Here is a 22,774-nt window from a genome sequence, read left to right on the forward strand (position 1 = left end):
ATCCACCAAAAATCGTGGACCTGGATCCACGTTTGGGTATAGCCTCCATATAACGGTACCTTCCAATTTTCAGTATTTTGAGGATTTAAGCTAAATTTTCCGAAAATCAATTATTTCGCCTTCAGTAATTAATAATTTGGTATCATTTATGCCTAAAAGATGTGATTGTGTCATCCAGAATAGAGGATAAGCAACGAAATATTGATTTCAATAGTTTTTGCTGTACCTCAAATGGGGGGGTGCTTTAGTTTTGTCCGCTTATATTTGCGACCTAAAATGTTTTTTGAATTTTAACATTTGTTTATTAAATTCTGATCTCCTTATTTTTGTATTTTTCAATTATAAAGATATAAATAAATAAAAAGGAAAATAAAAAATAAATTTATAATTTAGTTTTCATAAAAAAATTATCATTTCAAAAAAATTTACTGAGGGGGTGATTTAGTTTTGGCCGATACTGTATATGGAGCCGAAGGCGAATTTTAATGAATTCCCTCTACAGACCACATTTAGACCATGTTTATATTATAGCCTTTTGCAGGGTTAACCTTCATTATGAGGATTTGTTTGACGTATATGTAATGGAGTTGACATTTAAAACCCAGTGGGTTTGTTAAATCCGGTTATATATAAACGTACTATTATTGTCCAATAGATGATCATGTTTGAGGTCGATAAAGTATATAAAAGGGAAATACAAAAAGAAATTAATCCTTAAAAACGTATATAACAAATATTTACGTATTAGTACGTTTGTATATTGCCGGATTTAACAAACCCACAGGGTTTCAAATGTCAATTCCATTGCTTATATTTCAAATAAATCCTCTTAAGGAAGGTTAGCTCTGAAAAAGGACATAGGCGTCCAGATAACTGCAAAAACAGTTATAAAATTATGAGTGAAAATCGTCGATTTCTTTTTGTTTTCCGTTCGCATATTTTATTTTTGTTCATGTTCTTTTGTTTTCAAAACATTTCAATTATTACTTACTTACTTAGCTGGTCCATTACAGAACATTTGTTCCATAGACCGAACTAAGAAACGATCTCCATTCCTCTCTGTTTTTCTCTTCGCTTTTTGGAATACCGCGCCTTTTCATTTCTTCATCCACTTGTATGCTCCATCGAAGCTTAGGCCTGCCGATTCTGCGTGCACCGCCATGTGGCATGTATTCATACGCCTTTTTAGCGGGTTCATCATCGCTCATTCTTATGATATGGCCTAGCCAACGCAATCGTTGCATCTCGATACGTTTAACTATATTCATGTCTTTGTATAGCTGAATAGCTCGTGGTTCATACGACGTCGATATTCACTGTCAACGCAAATCGGCCCGTAGATCTTTCGAAGAATTTTCCTCTCAAACACACCAAGCACTGCCTTATCTGCTTGCACAAGTACCCATGCTTCGGAGCCATACATTAGCACGGGTAGTATCAGCGTTTTGTATAGTGTTATTTTTGTTTGACGAGATGTGGCTTTGTTTTTAAATTGCTTACTTTAACCATAGTAGCATATGTTGGCCAATACAATTCTTCTTCTTATTTCACAACTGATGTTGTTTGTTGTGTTTATGGCATTGCCGAGGTAGACGAAGTCTTTAACTACCTCAAAATTGTAGGTACCAACTTCCACAGTTGGTACGAGCTCTATGGACGCTTTGCGCGTCGACACCATCAATTTGGTCTTTTCGTCGTTTTCCGCCGGACCCACTTTCGCAGATTCAGCTTCGACCTTCCTAAAGGTATCAGTTACTTCCTTTACTGTTCGTCCCACGATGTATATGTCATCAGCATAAGCAAGTAACATGTGGCTATTGGTGTAAATTGTGCCATTTCTTTTGACATTTGCATTTCGTATTACCTTTTCCAGCAAAATGTTGAATAGGTCACACGAAAGGCTGTCTCCTTGTCTGAAACCTCTTTTGGTACAAAATTCTTCGGAGAGGTTCTTTCCAATTTTAACTGAGGACCTAGTATCAGTTAAAGTCATCTTACAAAGCCGGATGAGCTTTGCGGGGATACCAAATTCAGACATTGCATGGAATACCTTTGATCGGAGGGGACTGTCGAATGCTGCTTTATAATCGACAAAAAGGTGATACATATATATGTATGTGTCGATCTGCATCTCTTGGGTCTTCTCTAGGATTTGCCGCAGGGTAAAAATCATTTCATTTATTATCTCACTTATTTTTACAAAAATGTCAAAAATGAGTTAACCCGACTATCTGTGAAAAAATTATAGACAGCTGGGAGACAGCCGACAAATGTACAGTGGCGGCCAGATAATTAGGGACAATAAATTCAGTTTAATAGATTACTCGATTGCATTTAAAAATGTGAAGATTTTGATTAAATAAATTTTGCATATAGAGTATTAGTATAAGCACTATCGAGTGATGTCAAAACGTACGGAGATTCTCCATATGTGGGGGAAGTACAGCCCACTTTTTTAAAAATGGTCCTTATTAGCCTGGCCTTATTAGTTAGGGCCATTAGTAGTAAAATCAACTTTAAGGTTAATTGATGCCCATTTTATACAAGAATAGCTCGTATTAGTTAGTTTATAGTGTATTCAACTGATTTCATGCTTTACCCCCACCGAAAGTCCTTTAGGGGGCCGAAGTATTACTATAATACCTAATAATGTGATTTAGGCCTTATTTTCCGCTAATCCACCAAACATATGCATATTTTTTGGTAGTTTATAACAAAAACTATAGTTCTAGTAACCCCAGATATCATTCCGAACAATACACTACAATTACCGTTCCATACTGGGTGTACAATTATCCTTGAATTACTTTTTAACAAGTTTGGATGAGTTATTAGGGTGAAAATCCTATTTAAGGGATGTGTTATGAGGCGTTTTTAAGTCAACAAGACATGGTAACCTGGTCATCAGCATGCTGACATATTGTGTTAAAAACAGTTTGCACTTACTTCAACAACTGGAGCTTTTCGACAAACCAACCGTTTGTTAATATGCATCGGATAGTCTTTGCAGCAATTTAAACTTATTTTCCCTCAAAAATGAGTAGTATCGATGATCGATCGATGATTTCGATGTGAAAATGTACTTTGTTCCATACCAAAGCTAACACAAGGATTCCTAGGGCTGCCATTAATGTTGGGTGTTTTTCAGCCATTTTAAAAATTGTGTATGTAAATAATCCCTCATCTAAATTTTGCTAAATTTTATAGGTATCGGCAAAATATTTTTGTACATTACAGGTGTGTTCGTTTACTCAATAATTTTTACAAATTTGTACAAGTCCAGTAACGTCTAAGGTATTTTGCATTGTACTAAAGAGTAAACGAACAACATCCAGTAATAATTTGTACAAATTTTGAGTAAACGAACACACTGTCGGCATGCTGATGACCAGATTACCATATTTTGTTGATTTAAAAATGCCTCATAACATATCCTTTAAATAGGATTTTCATCCTAATAACTGATCCAAACTGGTTAATAAGTAATTCAAGGATAATTGTACACCCAGTATGGAACGGTCCTAAACGACTTTCGGCGTGGGTAAAGCATGAAATAAGGGGTCGATCGTCGATAACAAGTATCGCTGAGTGGCGTTGCCAGTTGTCAAAATTGATCCACGTATGGCAACTCTCAACTGAAGTTGCGAATCTCAGTTGACGAAGCGGCTGTTTTTCAGCAACCACAAATTTTCAGTTGCAGTGAACATTTTCGAAGAAACAAGAAGTAAAATAGAAGGAAAAATAAACAGTTTGTTAACAATTATTGATTCTTTGCATCATTAATTAATTTTGTGTATCAATATGGTGAAAATAACGACAAAGCAGCAGTTCGAAATATTAATTGATAAACTGAGTAAAAATCCAAACTTAGCCCGAGGAGTTCGGGAGTTTAGGTGAAACCAAAGCCACAGCGGATGAAGCGTGGAGGTCCATTTCGGACAGTTTAACAGCCATGAACCTCCAACACGAACACCTGAAGAGTGGCAGAGTCTGGATTCACTTTAAAGCAAAGTTGATAAAGAAAATGCCTCAAAATAAAATAAACTTCAACGACACTGGTGGTGGTCCATCACAATAAGTGAATTTATCGCCTTTGGAGCGGACAGCAGCAAATCTTTTGCAAATGAATTTGGTGACAAATACAGTAGGTTCAGTTTAAGTACAAATGACGAACATCCTCCATCTATATAACCAACTACACCAGAAAATTTCGTTTTTGAATAAAAATGGTTTTTATTTTGGCTTTTTTCCTCCTCTGTCAACTTCGAAACGATCCAATTTTGGCACAATTTGTCCTCTATCAAGTGGACAACTTCCTTCAATACTCTCGACAATGTAGATTGAGCCATGCAATTGTTGAAATCATTGTCATGGGACTTTTGGAAACTTCCGTCCTCCAAGAATCGCAACGCTGCGCACACTTTTAAAAGTGGGGGTATTCCTGTTGATCTGTAACTTTCTTTGAAGTCATCCTTTAACGTTTCCACAACGTAAACTACGGCATCCTTTGGCAATCCAAAATACGCCTTAAACCTGAGATAATTTACTGATTATACAGATCTTTCCACATGATCATCAGCTTACAGTGCAGATGGCAATTCCAATGGATTCGACTTGTCCCTCAAATTTCTTCTAATAGATGCAATGTCCTGTACATTTTCTTCATCATCAAAATATAATTCCACCGAACTTATCATTTTTTGGGACAGCAAAAAAAAAAAAAATTTGACGATCCGAAGATTCAATGGGTTATATTCCAATCTTGGGTTGTTTTCCAAATTTTCTCGAAAACTCAGCCAAAATATTAAAATATTGTCCAGAATACACAAAAGAGTTATCCAAAGCGCAATTATTTTTAAAATGTTTTTTTTTTGGCGAATAGAGGTCACAAGTTTGAAAAAACACTGATCGATAACATGTTTATCGACCACCCAGTTGAGTTGACATTAATGGTACAACATTTGGTCTCAGTCGCGCAGACAACTGACAACGCAACTCAAGTTTAGTGACAATATAAGATAGACCCATAAGTTGAATACAATATAAACAAACTAATACGAGCTATTCTCGTACAAAAAAGTGCATCAATTAACCTTAAAGTTGAATTTACTACTAGTGTCCCTGTACTTCCCCCAGATATGGAGAATCTCCGTACGTTTTGACATCAATCGATAGTGCTTATACTAATATCTTATATGCAAAAATTTATTTAACAAAATCTTCACATTTTTAAATGCAATCGAGTAATCTGTTAAGCTGAATTTATTGTCCCTAATTAGCTGGGCGCCAATGTATGTATCACAGTTTATACAGTTGGGCACTAAGCCCAGCTGACTACTATGTTTGCTGTCAAAAACATTATTGTGATTTAAAATACAAAGAAACTTAAATCACAATAATGTAAAAGCTATTATGTTTGTTGTCAAAAGTTGTTAACAGAACTCTGAATGGCCGACCTTCTATAGGCCTTGGTATGTATGTATGTTTTTGTAAATCAGAATTGTTTTTGCAGACAGTCTATCTTGTGTAAACGCCTAGTAAACATGACATATGATTGTATCATTGTGGGATAAGGTATTACATCAAATCATAGCAAACGTCAAATTTGGTTTAATTCACAATAATGAATTTTGACAACTAATGTGATAACCAGCTGTTTTTGCCGCTGTACCTGTATTATTGTGCCATGGATTGCATCAAATAAATATTTTAATCGTTGTACTAATGAATAGTGGGTAATTCTTATAAACATTAGAGCATTTCATATCTTTTATTATAATGTGTAAAAATTCGATTGTGGTCGAGGTCATTTTATTTCCTTTTATTAATCATATTAAATTATTGTTGTTAGCGGTTTTTATTGTTGGACTGCAAAATTGTACATACATACTAAATTATTGTAAAACTGTCATGAGTAATACGAATGCAACTAAGTGTTCTTCTCATGAATCTTAATGTCAAACTATAGTCATTTATATAAGCTATAGACATTCGTGTGGACTGTAATTTCCCTCTGCAATGACATTTAAAATAGCCTTGATTAGTATATTTACGATATGTGTTTGTAACATCGGAAGAACAACCGCCCTAGATATGACCTGTTATTATGATACGTTTAGTGTCCATCGTAAGGGTAAGTTTTGGCCTGTTCCCGTACTTTATTAACTGGTAAAAGTTACAAAAGTGGTTAAAGTCGTAAACGACTTTCATATAAATGGTGTGTAAGGGAATGCAAAATATGCAAATGTGGTCAAAATTGTAAAACAAATTAAGTTGTGGAATAGAACTTTTATATGTAACCTATTTAATAATCCACATACGTCAATTAAATCCTCATAAATAAGGTTAACGCGCCAAAAAGCGTTAATATATAAAGGCCATATTGCCATTTAAAAAAAAAAAATTAGTCCAGGTCCACATTAAAGCGATTTCAATGAAAAAATTTCATGAAATTAGGTGTGCTCAGATCGAGCTCCATACTAAAGTAATTTTATGAAATTCACCGATGTTTGTCGGTAACTCAAAAAAGGAGGGAAGGAAGGAATAAATATCAAATGAAAAATGTTATAAAGAAAATATTTTTCATTTTGAGTTTTCATAGAACAAGAATCCAAGGGCTCAATTCTGTTTCTATGAAAATGAGAAAAATTATAAAAGAAATATTTTTCATTTCAAATTTTCATAGAACAAGAATCTAGCCCAGAGAGAGGTGAGGCATATGGTAACCCTTTGCCTCTCAACACCATCTCTCACCGACAAACTGACAATTGCACCACGGAAAATTGCATAATGTAAATATGGACCAAGAATGCAGTACCTGGGGCTGGATTCTTTTTCTATGAAAATTTTGATGAAAAAATTGTCCTTTATAATTTTTTTCATTTGACAGTTTTCTCCTTTATAAAAGTTTTCATTTCATTTCACATTTTCATAGAAAAAGAATTGAGCCCCTGATTTCTGTTTTATACTAATACTATGTTTACATTTACGAAATCCACTCGATTTCAACTGACAATTCCATTGCTCAAACGTCAAATAAAATCCAATCGATATCAGATGAGTTTTCATTTGACGTATACACAAAGGAATTGACAGATGAAATGGAGTGGATTTCGTAAATGTAAACATAGTATAATAGTACATTTACAAAATCGAGTGGATTTCAACTGTCAATTCCTTGGAATATACGTCAAATGAAATTTCATCTGAAATCAATTGGATTTCATTTGACGTTTAAACAATGGAGTTGACAGTTGAAATCGAGTGGATTTCGTAAATGTAAACCAAGCATAAGTTTACATTTACGAAATCCCCTCGATTTCAACTGTCAATTTCTTTGCGTATACGTCAAGTGAGGATTTATTTGACATTTGCGCTATGGAATTGACATTTGAAACCCAAACCCACTGGGTCAATCCGGTTAAGTGTAACCGGAGTATTAGCTATCATACAATTAAACATTGTTTACATTCACGCTTCGAAATCAATTCCGAAAATACACCCATGTGTTTATACTTATTTTGAGATAATTTAAAATAGGACATTATAATCAAGGTCGAAATATCACCGCAGATGATCGAATGGCGAATTTATTTTGTTCGCTTTATGCTACGTTTACATTTACGAAATCCACTCGATTTCAACTGTCAATTCATTTGTATAAACGTCAAATGAAATCCAATGGATTTCAGATGAGATTCCATATGACGTATACGCAAAAGAACTGACAGATGAAATCCACTCGATTTCGTAAATGTAAATGTACTATTATTTACAAATTTTGAGATTTGTTTTTGTAGCAATCCACAGATGCTTCTTCCTTTTTCATTGTGATACTTTTTAGGCAAAACAGCGCTGTATACCAACATGCACTGTGATTTTGATATTGATTTTGCTAAAATTAAAATTGACTGGATTTCACACGAAACAACCCAGCAAAAAGTTTGCATCCGCGGATGCAGTCAAATAACTAGAACAATTGCCGCTGGAGTACATTTTTTCCTATGAATTTTACAAGAGAGCGCGCAGCTAGGATGCACTCCATTTTGCTTCCACGGCACACAGCTAGGATGCACTCCATTTTCGATCCAAATCACAGCCTTTGATGTAGTGTTTTGGATTGAATTTAAATGCTGTCTAAACATGTTATAAAATGCAAGCCATTGCAAATATCCAAAAATAAATAAAATACATTACTTAAGCTGCAAACACATACAACGTTTGGGTAAAGTTTTGTGTCGTTTTGGCCGTTTTTACACTGTTGGGCATGATGCCGAAAAATTCAAATTCATTTGAAATATATGCCGACAAACAGATAAACGCTGGACTTTGGTGTCGTCGTCGTCCTGTTGTTGTTGTTTTTTTTCTCGACGCCCAATGCAAAACTTTAATCAAACGTTGTATCTGTTTTCAGCTTTATTCGTGTAAAACAAGAATATTAACTTTATTACATTAACACAAATTATAAAAACTTTCCATTAAATTTGATCGTAACTAAGTTTACTTCCTCTACTCTGCTTTTTATGACATCGAAATTGATATTGCTTCACCATCCAAATGGTTTTTCATTTTTCCTCCCACTTCAGTTTAGATTTCCAAAAAACTCCAACTCAACTTCAAAAATAATTTGCGTCTTGTGCATTACAGCAATGTTCATAACTTTAGTTTGTATTTCTTTATTTTTTATAAAACAAATTCTTAGAATTTTAACACTCTTTCTTGTGTTCAGAAAAAAAGACTGCGACTGTAGGGATCAAAAAATTGGCTTGCTTGGCTAGGGATCTTTAAGCGAGTGCTTCCAAAATGTATCGAGCGCAGTGCATTTTCATAACTCCGTGTGGACTGCGTCGAAAGATGTATTGAAATCATAACTCTGCATTGCACTACTTCCAAACTTTTTTGCTGGGAAATCCCGAATATAAACCAAAATTTTGGTGTACATTATTACTTTATTTCGACATTGCTAATTAAATTTCGTGTTTTATGTATTTCCAGGATTTGCTAGTTTTAAGGAGTATGATTTACAAAACGCCTTACCATTATGTGACATCGTAATTTACGGATATGTCGGTATAAAACCTGAAGCCTTCGAGCTTAACTTCCTACATTCCAAACAACATAAGCAATTCACACGCGTCAAAATACTGAAAAATAAGTATACAAATGTCAAATTTATACTTAGTCTAGGTGGTGGCAAAGATGGTAATTTGGGGAATAATGTATTCTATTTTAAATTATTACAAGCAACGCCAGATGAAAAGAAACAATTTATACATCACATCCATAAATGTTTGCTTAAATATAAATTTGACGGTTTCAATTTCGCCCATCATTTACCCAAGGTGAATTTCCAAAATGATTTATCATTGCATGGAACCGAAGTCATTGATCATTATGGTCGGGAAATGTCAAATTTATTACGAAATTTAAAAGCTACTCTGATCAGGGATAAACTGTCATTATCGCTGACAGTTTTGCCAAATACAGATGTTAAATGTAAGTATTATTGAGTAGTTCAGTTAATGTGAAACACAGAAATTTCGAGTGAAAATTTGTGTAAAGAAGATATTTTTCATTAACTTAAATGATATATTTCATTAAAACCCCTATGATTAAAATAAGCTTTAAATGTATTACTTTTCTTTCAGCATATTACAATGATGCGGAAATGTTTGATTATTTCGATTTTATTACATTATCAGCATTTGATTATTCATCTCCTCTACAAACGCCAAATGCTGCCAATTATTTAGCACCGCTATACGATCGTCACGGCTATACTGCCAATGTCAACTATACCTTGCATCAATCGAACTCAGTACCTTTTGAGAAATTAATTTTGGGATTACCTATTTTTGGTCGCACTTGGAATACAACAAAACCATTGAAAAATCCAAAAATGCCCATTACTAAACTATTAAGTGGTCCCGCTCCAGGTGGCTACAATACACGTACATCTGGTCTATTAGCTTGGCCAGAAATCTGTAAAAAATTATCCAAACTCAAAAAGATATCCAAAAAACATTCGGGAAGTTTTGCCTACCGTCCGGGTATCTCAAAAGATACTCAAGGTCTTTTGATAACATATGATGATCCTGATCATATCGAAGAAAAAGTAAAATTCGCCAAGAGGAGTAAACTACATGGAGTGGCCGTATTTGATATAACTTTAGATGATTTTCGTGGAAAATGTCGCGGAGAAAAATTTTTAATGTTAAAAATGATTAAAAAGTTATTAAATTGAATAAAATTATCGTATTTGCAATTCATCTATAATAAGATCTATTTACCAGGGGCTGGATTCTTGATCTATGAAAATTTAAAATGAAAAAAATTTTCTTTATGGCATTTATTTGGCATTTATTTCCTTTATAACATTTTTCATTTCACATTTTCATTGAAACAGAATTGATCCCCTGGTCACGTAACATGGCAGAATCATTATATCATGGTCACGTAAGTAGCACAACAACAATCAATTCCTTTGCGTATACGTCAAATGAAAACTCATCTGAAATTCACTGGATTTCATTTGATGTTTAAGCAATGAAATTGACAGTTTAATTCGACTGGATTTCGTAAATGTAAACTTACTATAACTAGGCATTTACAAAAGACAGTTCGCAGCAAAAAAGTTTGGAAGTAGTGTAATGCAGAGTTATGATTTCACAACATCTTTGAATGCAGTCTACACGGAGTTATGAAAAATGCACTCCGTTCGATACATTTTAGAAGCACTCGCTTAAAGATCCCTACAGGCACAAGCCAATTTGTTGATCCCTACAAAAGACGTCGCAGTCTTTTTTTCCAAATATAAAAAAGAGTGTCTACAGTGGTTTACATTTACGAAATGCACTCGGTTTCAACTGTCAATTCCATTGCTTATGCCAAGTTTACACATGCGCTGCAAAATCCACTGGATTTCACGAAATCCTGAAATAAACCCCGGTGTTTACACTTATTTTCTGTTGATTTCAAATATATCACAATGATCCAGGTAGATGTATATGCGCAGCTGATCGAACATGAATCTTCAAAACAAGTTGTTGTAAATAACAAGTTTAGTGCTAAAAATGCGTTCCCGTACTTTGAAATCTAGCAAGACTTGCACTTCTCTTTAAACAAAAATAGCGCCGAATAACACCATATTTTCCTGTTTTCTGCCATACAATTTTGGCCTACATAGTAGAAACTAGCAGCAAGCATGTTCATTGGCATCTAATATGATAGCTGATACGTTGATTTTGACATTTATGCTGGAGTTTTTGCAATTTCCGTCATTTTCCGTTCCCGTATTTTTTAAGAAATTGGTAATTTGCTCTTTTTTCTAACATTGCATTCTAAAAAAGTTCGGGAACACAATGAAAAATAGCATTGTAACAAAGTAGTTTAATAGTTTTTCCACATTGTTTACAAATTTTGATACTACAATCTTTTGTGGCTGCAATTGACCATCATCTACCTTGTTTATTGTGATACGTGAAAAGTGTTGCAACTTTTGAAATTTTTTTAGGCAAAACAGGGTTGCATATCATGTGTACAATGATTTCTATCTCTTATGTCCCGGGCCACACTAGAGTAATTTCATTGAAATTTTGACATGAAATTATGCGTCTATAGATCGAGTTCCATAGAAGAGTAAAGTCATGAAATTGCTGTAGTGGGGAATTCAACCTAAGAACACCTAATTTCATGAAATTTTTTAATGAAATTCACTCTAGTGTGGACCGGGACTATGTTACACGCTAAAACTTTCATACGAAAGTTTCCCATTATTTTGGTGTTCATAGTTCGAGTTCCATACAAAAGTAATTTTATGAAATAACTGTAATGGGGAAAGTTTCGTATGAAAGTTTTAGCGTGTAACATAAGAGTATGTTGATTTCGCTGAAATCACGAAATGAGATTATTTCATTTTTGTATGCGAAATCCCCCTTCGAATCCCCCTTCGACGCCGAATGTAAACCAAGCATTAAACGTCAAATGAAATCTCATCTGAAATCCATTGGTTTTCATTTGACGTTTAATCAATGGAATTGACAGTTGAAATCGAGTGGATTTCGTAAATGTAAACCAAGCATAAAATTCTAAGTATTTGTTTAAAAAATAAATAGTCTGTTCCTTTACTTCTGAAAATGGCAAAACTGGCAAAAGTAGTAAAAGTTGAAAACTCCTGCCATATGAACTGTATGGTGTCTAAAGTAAAGGAACGCTTTTCGAGTAAAAAGTGGTAAAACTTGAAGATTCTGGAACGTAAAGGAACAGAGCTAAAGAAATACAAACTAAAGTTGCGAACATCGCGGTATTTCACGAGGCGAAAAATTAGTTTTGGAGTGAAATTGGAGTAAATTTCGAAATCTGTAGTGGGATTCTGTAACTTTTTTTCTACCGAACCGACATCGTTAGTTAACGAAAATGTTCGGTTGAAATACCGAAAGTGCTATTCTGTAACTCAAAGTTATCGACACAAAAATTTTAGCGACGAATATCGGTAGAATGACGGAATTTTAAAGAAGATGTACGTCATTTCAAAATGAAAAGTACATAAGAAGTACATAAATTATTCTATTTTTTAAACGTTTTTGCTATTTTTAGGAGAAATTGGAAAAAAAATCACACATTAAACGAAATAATGCGCATTCAAAGTTAACATATGGTCTGTTCCTTTACTTTTGAAAATGGTAAAACCGGCAAAAGTAGTAAAAGTTGTAAACTATTCCCATATGAATTGTGTGGTGTCTGAAGTTAAGGAACGCTTTTCGAGTAAAAAGTGGTAAAACTTGAAGATTCTTGCATGTAAAGGAACAGAGCTATAATTCAAATTGCTAATGAAATTATTTAGTCCCAGTCCACACTAGCGTGAATTTCATTAAAAAATTTCATGAAATTAGGCATTCTTAAATCGAATTCCCCACTACATCAATTTTATGTTTTTACTCTACTATGGAAGTCGATCTAGAGAAGCATAATTTCATGCAATTTTTTTCAATGAAATCACTCTAGTGTGGACCGGGACTTAAATTACTAATGTATATAAAATTATTATGTTTCAAACTATATGGAGAAAAATCCAGCCTAAAAATTAAAAAAAAATCTAGTTAAAACTATAAAGGTAGAAAAAGAACCAATCGTTGCTTGCTTCCCAAATGTCTAATTATAAAGGAATGTCAGGGTCTCTTTGCAATTCCGTCGGCGTTCCCACGTATAATTTCACATTTGAAGGCAAGCAACTAGCAGTCACGGCCTTAAAGCAAATTTATACATATAACTATATTTAGTAAATCCAGTGGATTTTCATTGTCAAATCCATTGGGTATACGTATAAATTCTCATAAAGGATGTAAACCCGACGAGCTAAAAAAAGCTCTAATGTAAACATGGAGTAATATTGATCAGTTATTTCAGAATTACGTATTATCAGGGAATAAAGGCCTGGGTACATGAGCAGCCTTGCCTGATTGCCTTGCTTTCCTGCTTCATTTCTGACATAACCAAAATAAAAGAATAAAGAAGGCCGAGCATATTTCGAACTGGGTTGCCCTTTTTTTATTTTTTTATCAGAAGCAAGCAAGGTAACACCAACGCATTTTATATGGGTAGCAACTATTACGAAATATATCCTTAAAAATATTTCGCTACTACTGAAAATAGTTATTATTTTCTCAGAGATTTTTCCTGCAATTCTGAAGGTTTCCAAATGACCCGCAATTTCATCCATTATTTCATAAAATGTATCCATTTCCAATTTGTAAAGTGTCATAAGCTTCCAATCACTTATGGGTACTTCACACGATATGTTTTCTACATATGGGTTGTCACTTTTTATATACAAAATGTATATGCAAAGTGACAGAACATACATGTAAAATAACATATCGTGTAAAGTACCCATTAGATCGAAAGGATCCTTCATATGTCGCAGAATTTTCTTTTTTTTATGTGTAAAGAAATGTATATCTGCTTACCTTTTTATTTGCTATGAAATATATTCCAACGACATTCCTTAAAAATTCCATTTTCATTGATTTTTCTGTTTAAAATATGAAAATTCATTTATGTCGGTAGACTTAACGACTCCTTTTTTTTCGTCGGTAACAGACCGATGATTTTCGATAAGTACCGACATAAATTACCGACAAAAATCGGTAAAAATTGTATACAGAATAGCACTTACCGACAAATATCGCTAACTATCGACATTTGTCGTTAATTCCATCGGTAGAGAGTTACAGAATCGCACTACTGAGCTGGAGTGGGAGGACAATATGTATAAAAAACCCTTTAGATGATGAAGCAAAATCAATGGCTTGTATTTTTATAGCATCTTTATAGCCCGTTTCCACGGTACGTCGTTCGTTCTCTATTCGTCGTTCGACCCTCAAATACGAATAAATTACTTGATTCCCCATACAAAATTCTGAGAACGAACGAAGATTTTTCTATGTTGTTCAAGTAGAAATACTCTCCGAACAACGATGAAATATGTCCCATCCCTAACAAATGAGAGAATTTATCGAAAAAAATAATTATGACATGTCTAAATTCAAAATTGCAAAATTTGTTGAAAACACAAAAACTTTTAGAAAAAAGGAAAAAGATGAATGAAGATTAATGAACTAAACATTTTATATAGATGCAAAAGGAAGATGGTTGTGTTTCCTTCTCAATTCAACACACATTTCTTATCCATTAGTTCAAAATCGCGTAAAAAATCAGAAACAAAAAGGAAACAAATAACTGAAAGTCTGTATACACAAACATTGTTTTGACATGCATCTCTCTCTTTAATTTTGAAAATAGAAAAATAGAAAAATATATTGAAAATACAAAATTATTCAGAATTTGTGGAAATAATGAATGAAATGTGTGTAGTTAAATATAGAAGATACATTTAAAGGAAAGTCTATTGTGTTTCTTATTCATTTTATGTGTTTTCGGTTCAATTTTTCGTGAAAACAAGGAAACAAATATAAAGGAAATTTTGTTTATGTTTCTGTTAATTACGAATGGTGTCGTGGAAACGGGTTAATTCGTGTACGTCGTTCGACAGGCGAACAACGTAATTGAAACGCTCGTGTGAACATGACATTAGACTGCATTTAAATTAGAGCTGGCAAAAAAACGATGGCACTATGGATAAAATCGATTGTTTTTTAAAAATTAAATATCGATAGATGGTTTTGCCTATCAATATTATCGGAACAAAAATCCGCAACCTAAAATTCATTGAAATAAATAGAAATTTCGCTGTTTTTGGTTTTGTGTGTGTGAGAAAGTACGTCCGTAGTTACATGTACACATTTTTCGGAAAAGTAAAATGCATTTTTTTAATATTTTTATAAAATAAAAACAATTGTTTATTCTCATTTACATTTCTGTGAACTACTAGCGCAAAATGTCAAGAAAAACATTGGCATTTCCGCCATTTTCATCTCCAAATTAATGGTGTTGACAATTTAACGATAATATCGATAGCAATCTATATTTTAAAATATTATATCGAAAATATCTAATGTTGGGCCTATCGATGGTTTGCCAGCTCTAATTTAAATGCAATCCAAAGCACTGCATCAAATGCAGTGATTTGGATCGAAAATGGACTGCATCCGAGCCGTGTTCTGTGGAAGCAAAAAGGAGTGCATCCTAGCTGCGCGCTCTTTTGTAAAATTCATAAGTGAATTCATAGGAATTAAACTGCACCCACGGATGCAAACTTTTTGCTGGGATTCCTATTGCACAAAAAGAACTGAATTTAAACTGCATTTACTAATTTTAATACGGCAATACAGCAGCAACATTCTATTAGCTTTGTTCCTTTACTTTTTTAATGGTAAGGGTGGTAAAAGAGAAAAGTGTCAAAATTGCTCTCTCATGAACATTTTTACAAGAAAAGTAAAGGAACGGAAAAATGGTTAGATCTGGCAGCAATGTCAAAAAGAAACATAAAAAATCAATTTTCGTCTTTTATTTCACAGTTTTTAATTTAGTTTTGTCAGCGTTCGGCTTTTTCTTCTGTTTTTCGTCCATTTTCTTTTTTCATTGTGAAATAATCGTCAAACAAAAGTCGAAAAATCAGTTCTGCCATTTTTTACCTGCATAAATTTTGCTGGTAGCCTGTGGTAGAAGAGAAAGCCATTTTCGCTCTCTCTCCACTCTCACTCTCTTAAAAATTGCTTCCAGTTTTGCCACTTTTCGGGGTTAAGGAACGCTTTGCAGGTTAAAAATGGTAACAAATGGTAAAAATGGTAACCTCAGGTAAGTAAAGGAACACAGCTATTGAATATCATTGAGTAAGAAGGAATGGATATTGCAGTGCAAAATGATAAAACAGTGCAACCAAAAATTTGCAAACAACAAAATACATGTCAACCAACAACAAAATACATGTCAACCAACAATCAGCTGATTCATAAATGCAGGAACTGCCGTCTGTCAAGGTAAAATTAAATGCACATCTTAATGCAAATTAACGTTGCCGTCTGTCTAGGGTATAAATCACAGTTGTATTTGAAGACAAATTGTCTGGTGTAAACGCCTAGTAAATTTGTTTAGGGGTTTTTCCAATACCTTACGTTGTCATATAAGACACCAGCATAGTATGACACCAGAGTTGCATTCGTTGATTTGACACATCTACCAATTACTTTTTTCGTGTACACAAAGTAATCGTTCACTAAAAAAAGTAATTTTCTGCGGAAAGAACGGGAAGACAAGCACATTTTTTTTCTCGGGCAAGAGCCGTAAAATCTCGTAGAAAACTTCTTTTTCGTATTTTTATACCCAAAATAATAGCGGAAATATGTAAAAGATCGAACGAGAAGTAACATCCATGTGGAATTGTCCCAATTGTTCAGTAAACCAGCTTTGAAATATCGCATATAGAGCAAAAGATTGAGTGTCGTGAAAATACACAAACCGAAAGAAATCATTGAACGCGAAAAATCAACCAAAAGAATATGGAATAAAAAAACGTGTAAAAAGTAGTGTTGCAAGAAAAATAAAGGCCTTATATCTATATTGTTTTGTTGGCCAATTTTAGCAAATATTTACACGAATCAAACATAAAAAATAAGGCCATCAATAATAACCCAACCTTAAGGACGTTCAAGGAGATTTTTTTTCTTTTTGATGAGTGTTTGTGTGTGGTGTTGTAGCAGCAAAAGTACAGCAGTAGCAAGAAGTGTTGTAGAGAGAAATCGACAAGACAAAAAGAACACACGGGCAAAGGATTGGATATTGCAGTCGACGGCAGGGCAAAATTTTGGATAAGTTGTCGTGTTGGAAAGGAAACGTAGCGGGTGCCAGACAAAGCCTATAATACTTTGGGACCGCACCCGCTTCCGCCGCCCAGTTGTGTTTACTGCATCAAATCAAAAATATAACCTCAAAATCTGATAGAAAATAAAAGCCATCAAAATTCCACCACAAACTCCTACGTCCACCAACTCCATGCCAGTCTCAGTGGTCTGTGAGACTACGGCAAATGTAAATGCCGCTTTAAGGGAGGAATTGTTTGGTTCGGTGGCAGGCTGTTCTGCTGCAGCTGCTGCCAACAACAAAGCCGCTGCTGACGACGTTAAAACCAATGGCAATTCGTTGCTTGCAACGGATGAAAATGATTCGTTGCATGGGAAACTAGTGGCTTCCGCCAAACGGGTGCTACTGTCCAAAATCGAATATGAAGAAGTCAGCAACTATGGCCAATCGGTGTTGGAAAGCCTTAAATCAAAATATATTGTACTGAAACCATCGACTGGCATCAATAATGGCCTAGAAAATGGCAGAAACTCTCCAGCAACCTGCAATAATAACAATAATGGCGCAAATGGAGACAGCAGCGCTGCCGGTAAGCGTACGTGTATTATTTTTCCTTAGTTTTCACTGTTTCTATTTAATATCTGTTTTTCACGTTGCCTTTTACAACGAAAAAAAGTTTTCCTCATATTTGTTGGCCTCTACGTTTTGTTTGTGCGTGTGTTTTTACACACCGCGTCATTTTGTTTTGCTTTTGCATGAGTGCGAAAGAGATGGGAAATATGTTTTGATAATGTGGTGTTTACCTCTCATTGTTAAAAGAAAAGGAGAAAAAATTGCAGTTAGCTTCTTCTTGACAAGATACAAAAGGTATTGCCAGGTGTAAGTTTTTCGTTTGTCAAATAGAGATTGAGAAAGCTGTTGTTGTTCATGTTTGTTATTAACAACACGTTTTTATTAAATAAATCACGTGTTTAGTGAAAAAAGAAGTTATTATTGGAATTGATGTTTAAACATTTGAAAAGGGTTGTTAATCTGATATAAACCATTTTCGTGTATATCATGTAAACGTGGTGATAAATTTGTTTGCCATGTGTAGTGAGGAGATAAGACAAGCACATGGTGTGGACATGTAGAAATTAATTCGTTTTATTGTTGATACTATGCATATACTTAGCTATTTTCTTAATAATTGCAACCAATAATTGGCGCCAATTTTTTTTTTAGTTTTTCTTAAATTTTCTTCATCCTGAACAATGTCATTGTTTCTTCTTTTGCTTTTATTATTATTATTCACGTTCTTTCTTGTTTTGAACGGTTCTTTTTCAATGCATTTTCGCAAACAATAACTGGACATGACTCATATTTTTTGTTTTATCTTCGCAAATCATAACAAACATTTCTTCTTATTCAGAAAACAAAATTAATGGTTTAGACAAAACAAAGGCCTTTAAGAACTGATGTTGATCTATGAATCGGACTTCATACTAAAAGTCGGCAAGAAAATTAGGAATATATTTGACATTTTTTAAATCACGCGAGTTTGTGGTATCGACGATTATGTACAGTTAAGCCGCCGACGTGCCAGTGGAGGCAAGGAGGCACAGGCCCTCCTGAAGTGGTATTTTGTAGACATATACATATTTTACTCACAAAACATAAAATTTTGTCCATCGCACATTGGTCGAATCCACTGATCTAGCGGCACTAAAGTCAAAAAATCAAACTATAAAATTGCGAAATATTTTCCATTGTATCGATTACAGACACTCTGCTGACTAAAATTTTGTTTTTACTTTTCAGTTTTAAATATTCACTCAGTTATTCACTATCAAATACAAAAATTTTGCTGCATCAGATTTTTAAAAAAAAAAATGTAGGCAAAAATTAACATCATATTTGTTTAAACGTTAAATAAATTCGTAATAAAACTACTAAACCACGTTTAAATTATAAAAAATCGTTTAAGGCTCGAGGTACATAGTTGGGCTTATCTTTCCTTTACCGACCCACCTCAGAAAATTACGCAAAAAATTACCACAGATAGTGATTTTTATCCCGATTCCAACCATGTATTGCTTTTGTTGCGGAAATGTATACTTCCCGAGATATGGGCCTCCAAAGTTCCACAAAGGCCCTAGTCTAAAATGCAAACCACCGCAGAAAATTATTAAAAAATTACCACAAATAGTGATGTTTATACTGATTTCAACGATGTATTATTTTGTTGAAGGGTATGTATACTTCCTGAGATATAGGCCTCCAAAAATATTAAATTTAAAAGAAAATTTTGTTCCCGTTCCCGAGATTTGGACCTGTCCATAGGAGAAAGTCTTAAATCCCGGGCGAAGGCCGCCTATTTAGAGAAAAGTATTTAATTTAAAAGAAAACTTTGTTCCCGTTCCCGAGATTTGCACCTGTCCATAGGAGAAAGTTTTAAATCCCGGCCGAAGGCCGGCTATTTAGGGAAAAATAGGTTAGGGCCTTTGTGGCTCTTTTGAGGCCCATATCTCGGGAAGTATACATTTCCGCAACAAAAGCTATACATCGTTGGAATCGGGATAAAAAGCAATATCTGTGGTAATTTTTTTCATATTTTTCTGCAATGTTTTGCCAAAAGTTACAGGTAAGGGCCTTTGTGGATCTTTGGTGGCCCATATCTCGGGAAGTATACATTTCCGCAACAAAAGCAATAGATGGTTGGAATCGGGATAAAAAGTACTATCTGTGGTAATTTTTTCATAATTTTCTGCGTTGGGTCGGTAAAGGAAAAGAGTTCCCATAGTTGTATATAAATTTTCAAAATATGCTATTTTATAGTGTTTTTATCGGTTGTACGCGCTTGTTCCATAGAGTACATCTCGTAAACTTGGCAGACTTGGGTTCGACTATTTTTTATTGAATTAAATTGGAGTCTCCGGATACTGAATAACCACATTATGGCTGCAAATATTTGCAAATCTTCAGATAACTGCAATTTTAAAAGATGGAATATATAGTAAGTTTATATATAATCGGATTTAACAAACCCACTGGGTTTCAAATGTCAACTCCCTTGCGTATACGTAAAATAAATCCTCATTAAGAAGGTTAACCCTGCAAAAGGCATCGACAGCAAAATTAGCAGACCAAACCTGTGCTGCATAGTTAACCCCGATCACGTTGTATGCCGACTAGCTACTTGGGAACCTTGTTCCCGCTTCTTAGCTTAACGCAAATAGTTCTCGAATGTGACTACTGAAATCATGGGGCATTATGTGGTCAGAATTTTTAATCCGTCGACCTGTTCCTTCCTCACAATTCTACCCATCTCTACTTTCCACGTGGTTAGTGTATCTGTAGAGTTGCTAGCTGGCAATTTCAGGTTCCTCAAGGGAAAGAAACTAACACCACCTCAGTGTGTACATGTGTGTGTTTTAACATGGTTAGCGATGTAGTGATTAAATTTGTCGCATATATCATCAAAAATTGGAACAGATACCATAATCGTAAAACGGTCAGCATACGACACCATTTTATGACTTAGAGGGTCCTCAGATATCATCCCATCGTGGGGAACTCCCTACTTTGACTTTACGTCCCTGAAGACTGCACATGACAGGCGACCGTAAACGTATTTTAGGATTCAATGTTTCGAACTTGTCTAAAACATACTGAGGAAGAGAGATCGGGCTTTAGGATTCTTCCCTACTCGCATCTTTGCCGGGTTCGCCTAGTATCCATGCTTTGGAAACAATGTGGGTGGCTATCGGCTATCGGTTAAATTCAGGTGATCCTAGTCGCTTCAACATGACCAAGGAGATCCGGTCTGGGTTAATTGCTTTGAATTATTTAGATTTATGAATGACTTCTGCAACTTCTGGGAAATGTGGTGGCTAATATTCGGGTAGAAGAGTTCTAATGTGATGCGAAACTCTTGCCCTTTCGCTTTCCGGGTACTCTACGAATTCTCTGTTCAATCGATAGACCACATTCTGCTTGTCTTAAGTGTGACAAAAAAGCCTTTATCCCCTTCATTAGGCCCTTAAAGTTTCAAAATACAACAATACAGCAATTTTGGTAGCAACATATTAAGCCTAAGCCATCGGTCTTTTCGTACAAGATTATAAGTCTGCTTCCTAAATGTAACGGAATGTTTTTTTATACCCTCCACCATAGGATGAGGGTATATTAAGTTTGTCACTACGTTTGTAACTACTCGAAATAATCATTGTAGACCCCACAGACTATATATATTCTTGATCAGCGTGCAATTCTACATCGATATAGCCATGTCTGTCCGTCTGTGGAAATCACTTTAGCGTCCGAACGGATTGACGTAGGTGTATGAAATTTTGGGAAAATCTATTATTTGTACGTAGGACTTTTGGTATTGAAGCGGGCTATATAGGTCCACGCTTTCGTATAGCCCCCATACAAAATGACGCGTGACGCGTCGTTGTTTTAAGGAATCTTTAAGATATTTGTCCCATTTTACCACCGAATTGGTTGTAATTTGGTATTTTGTGTCTCCAGAGGCCAAAAAACATTCCTACCAAATAAAGTACGCGTCATTTTAATACATTTTGAATGTATTAGTCCCATTTGACAACAGAATCGGTTGTAACTTTGTATTTTGTGTTTCCAGAGGCTAAGAAATATTTCTACCATAAAATGTTTAAATAGGTCCACGTTTTGATATAGCCCCCATAGGACGATAACTCCCGATTTTCGGTATTTTGAAGGGTTTGGCTTCATTATCACACCGAGATGGCTGAAATTTGGTATTTAATCTTCGTTGGGGGTATAGAACTTTCCCCCAGAAATTTGTAGGTATAGGTCCACGCCATCATATAGCCCCCATAGAACGGTACCTTCCGATTTTCGGTATTTTGAAGGTTGTGGTCACATTAATACACCGAAATGGCTGAAATTTGTGGTGCAGGGTATACAAAGTTCGGCCCGAACGAACTTAACGCTTTTCTTACTTGTTTTTTTTTGCGTTTGAAAAACCAAAAGTTCTAGGACAGAGAAGCCATCCACAGTGGATACGTCTGAAGAGCTGCTCAACTAACAGCGAAACCAGGTCACGTAATATGGTGACTGTGTGTGTTCGAGTCCTCGGCTTTCCTTTTTCACTTGCAAAATATGTTCGATCACCAAGCTTAACTCTAAACGAGAAAATTAATAAAAAACGGATTGTATCCAAAATGAGGATACAAGGATGTTATCAGCTAGGCAGTTTAGGGTCTACTCATGAAATTTGAAACTTCGAAATTTGCAACCATAAAATACTGCTTTTCATTAAAAATTACCTACGAGAGTTCCAAATGCGTTATATTTACATTTTGATTCAAATTTGTTCTATTTTAGAGGGTTTTCAAAATGTATTAATGTTTTTCCTGAAAACCCTATTATTCAATCTTTATCTTTGATAGTTAATTTTCAATAACAACAATGTTGTTTTTGTAAATTTGTTAGTTGTTGTAATTCATACATATACCATACATAAATTTGCCTTGCTTCTGAGGCATTTTAAAGA

General features: G+C 34.6%; 2 protein-coding genes across 5 annotated transcripts in view; both read left to right on the forward strand.

The window, feature by feature from the left end:
* Positions 1–5,988: 5,988 nt before the first annotated feature.
* LOC141401565 (chitinase-like protein Idgf3) lies at positions 5,989–10,243 on the forward strand. The gene is made up of 3 exons (XM_073981872.1): positions 5,989–6,133; positions 8,995–9,495; positions 9,648–10,243. The coding sequence occupies exons 1-3, from the start codon at positions 6,019–6,021 to the stop codon at positions 10,241–10,243; spliced, it is 1,212 nt and encodes a 403-aa protein (XP_073837973.1). The 5' UTR covers positions 5,989–6,018.
* Positions 10,244–16,644: 6,401 nt separating this feature from the next.
* The window catches only part of scny (ubiquitin specific peptidase 36), a 34,608-nt gene continuing 28,478 nt past the window's right edge, over positions 16,645–22,774 (forward strand). For 2 of the 4 annotated variants that reach the window (XM_073981086.1, XM_073981088.1), the window contains exon 1: positions 16,651–17,851. In XM_073981086.1, coding sequence (XP_073837187.1) covers positions 17,449–17,851 — 403 coding nt within the window. In that variant the 5' untranslated portion in view covers positions 16,651–17,448. Of the gene's footprint in view, positions 17,852–22,774 lie in introns of all 4 variants that reach the window. The other 2 variants (XM_073981089.1, XM_073981087.1) reach the window with 2 other exon arrangements.

This window comes from Musca autumnalis, unplaced genomic scaffold (genome assembly GCF_047663935.1).
Source record: "Musca autumnalis isolate F117 unplaced genomic scaffold, ASM4766393v1 scaffold_4, whole genome shotgun sequence".
NCBI classification, from domain to species: domain Eukaryota; kingdom Metazoa; phylum Arthropoda; class Insecta; order Diptera; family Muscidae; genus Musca; species Musca autumnalis.

Bases quoted from the DNA above. Each gene is read 5' to 3' on its own strand.
- LOC141401565 (XM_073981872.1), top strand. From the start codon at position 6,019: ATGACATTTAAAATAGCCTTGATTAGTATATTTACGATATGTGTTTGT. The intron at 6,134-8,994 runs GTAAGTTTTGGC...ATGTATTTCCAG, and splicing joins GTTTAGTGTCCATCGTAAGG to GATTTGCTAGTTTTAAGGAG. The intron at 9,496-9,647 runs GTAAGTATTATT...CTTTTCTTTCAG, and splicing joins GCCAAATACAGATGTTAAAT to CATATTACAATGATGCGGAA.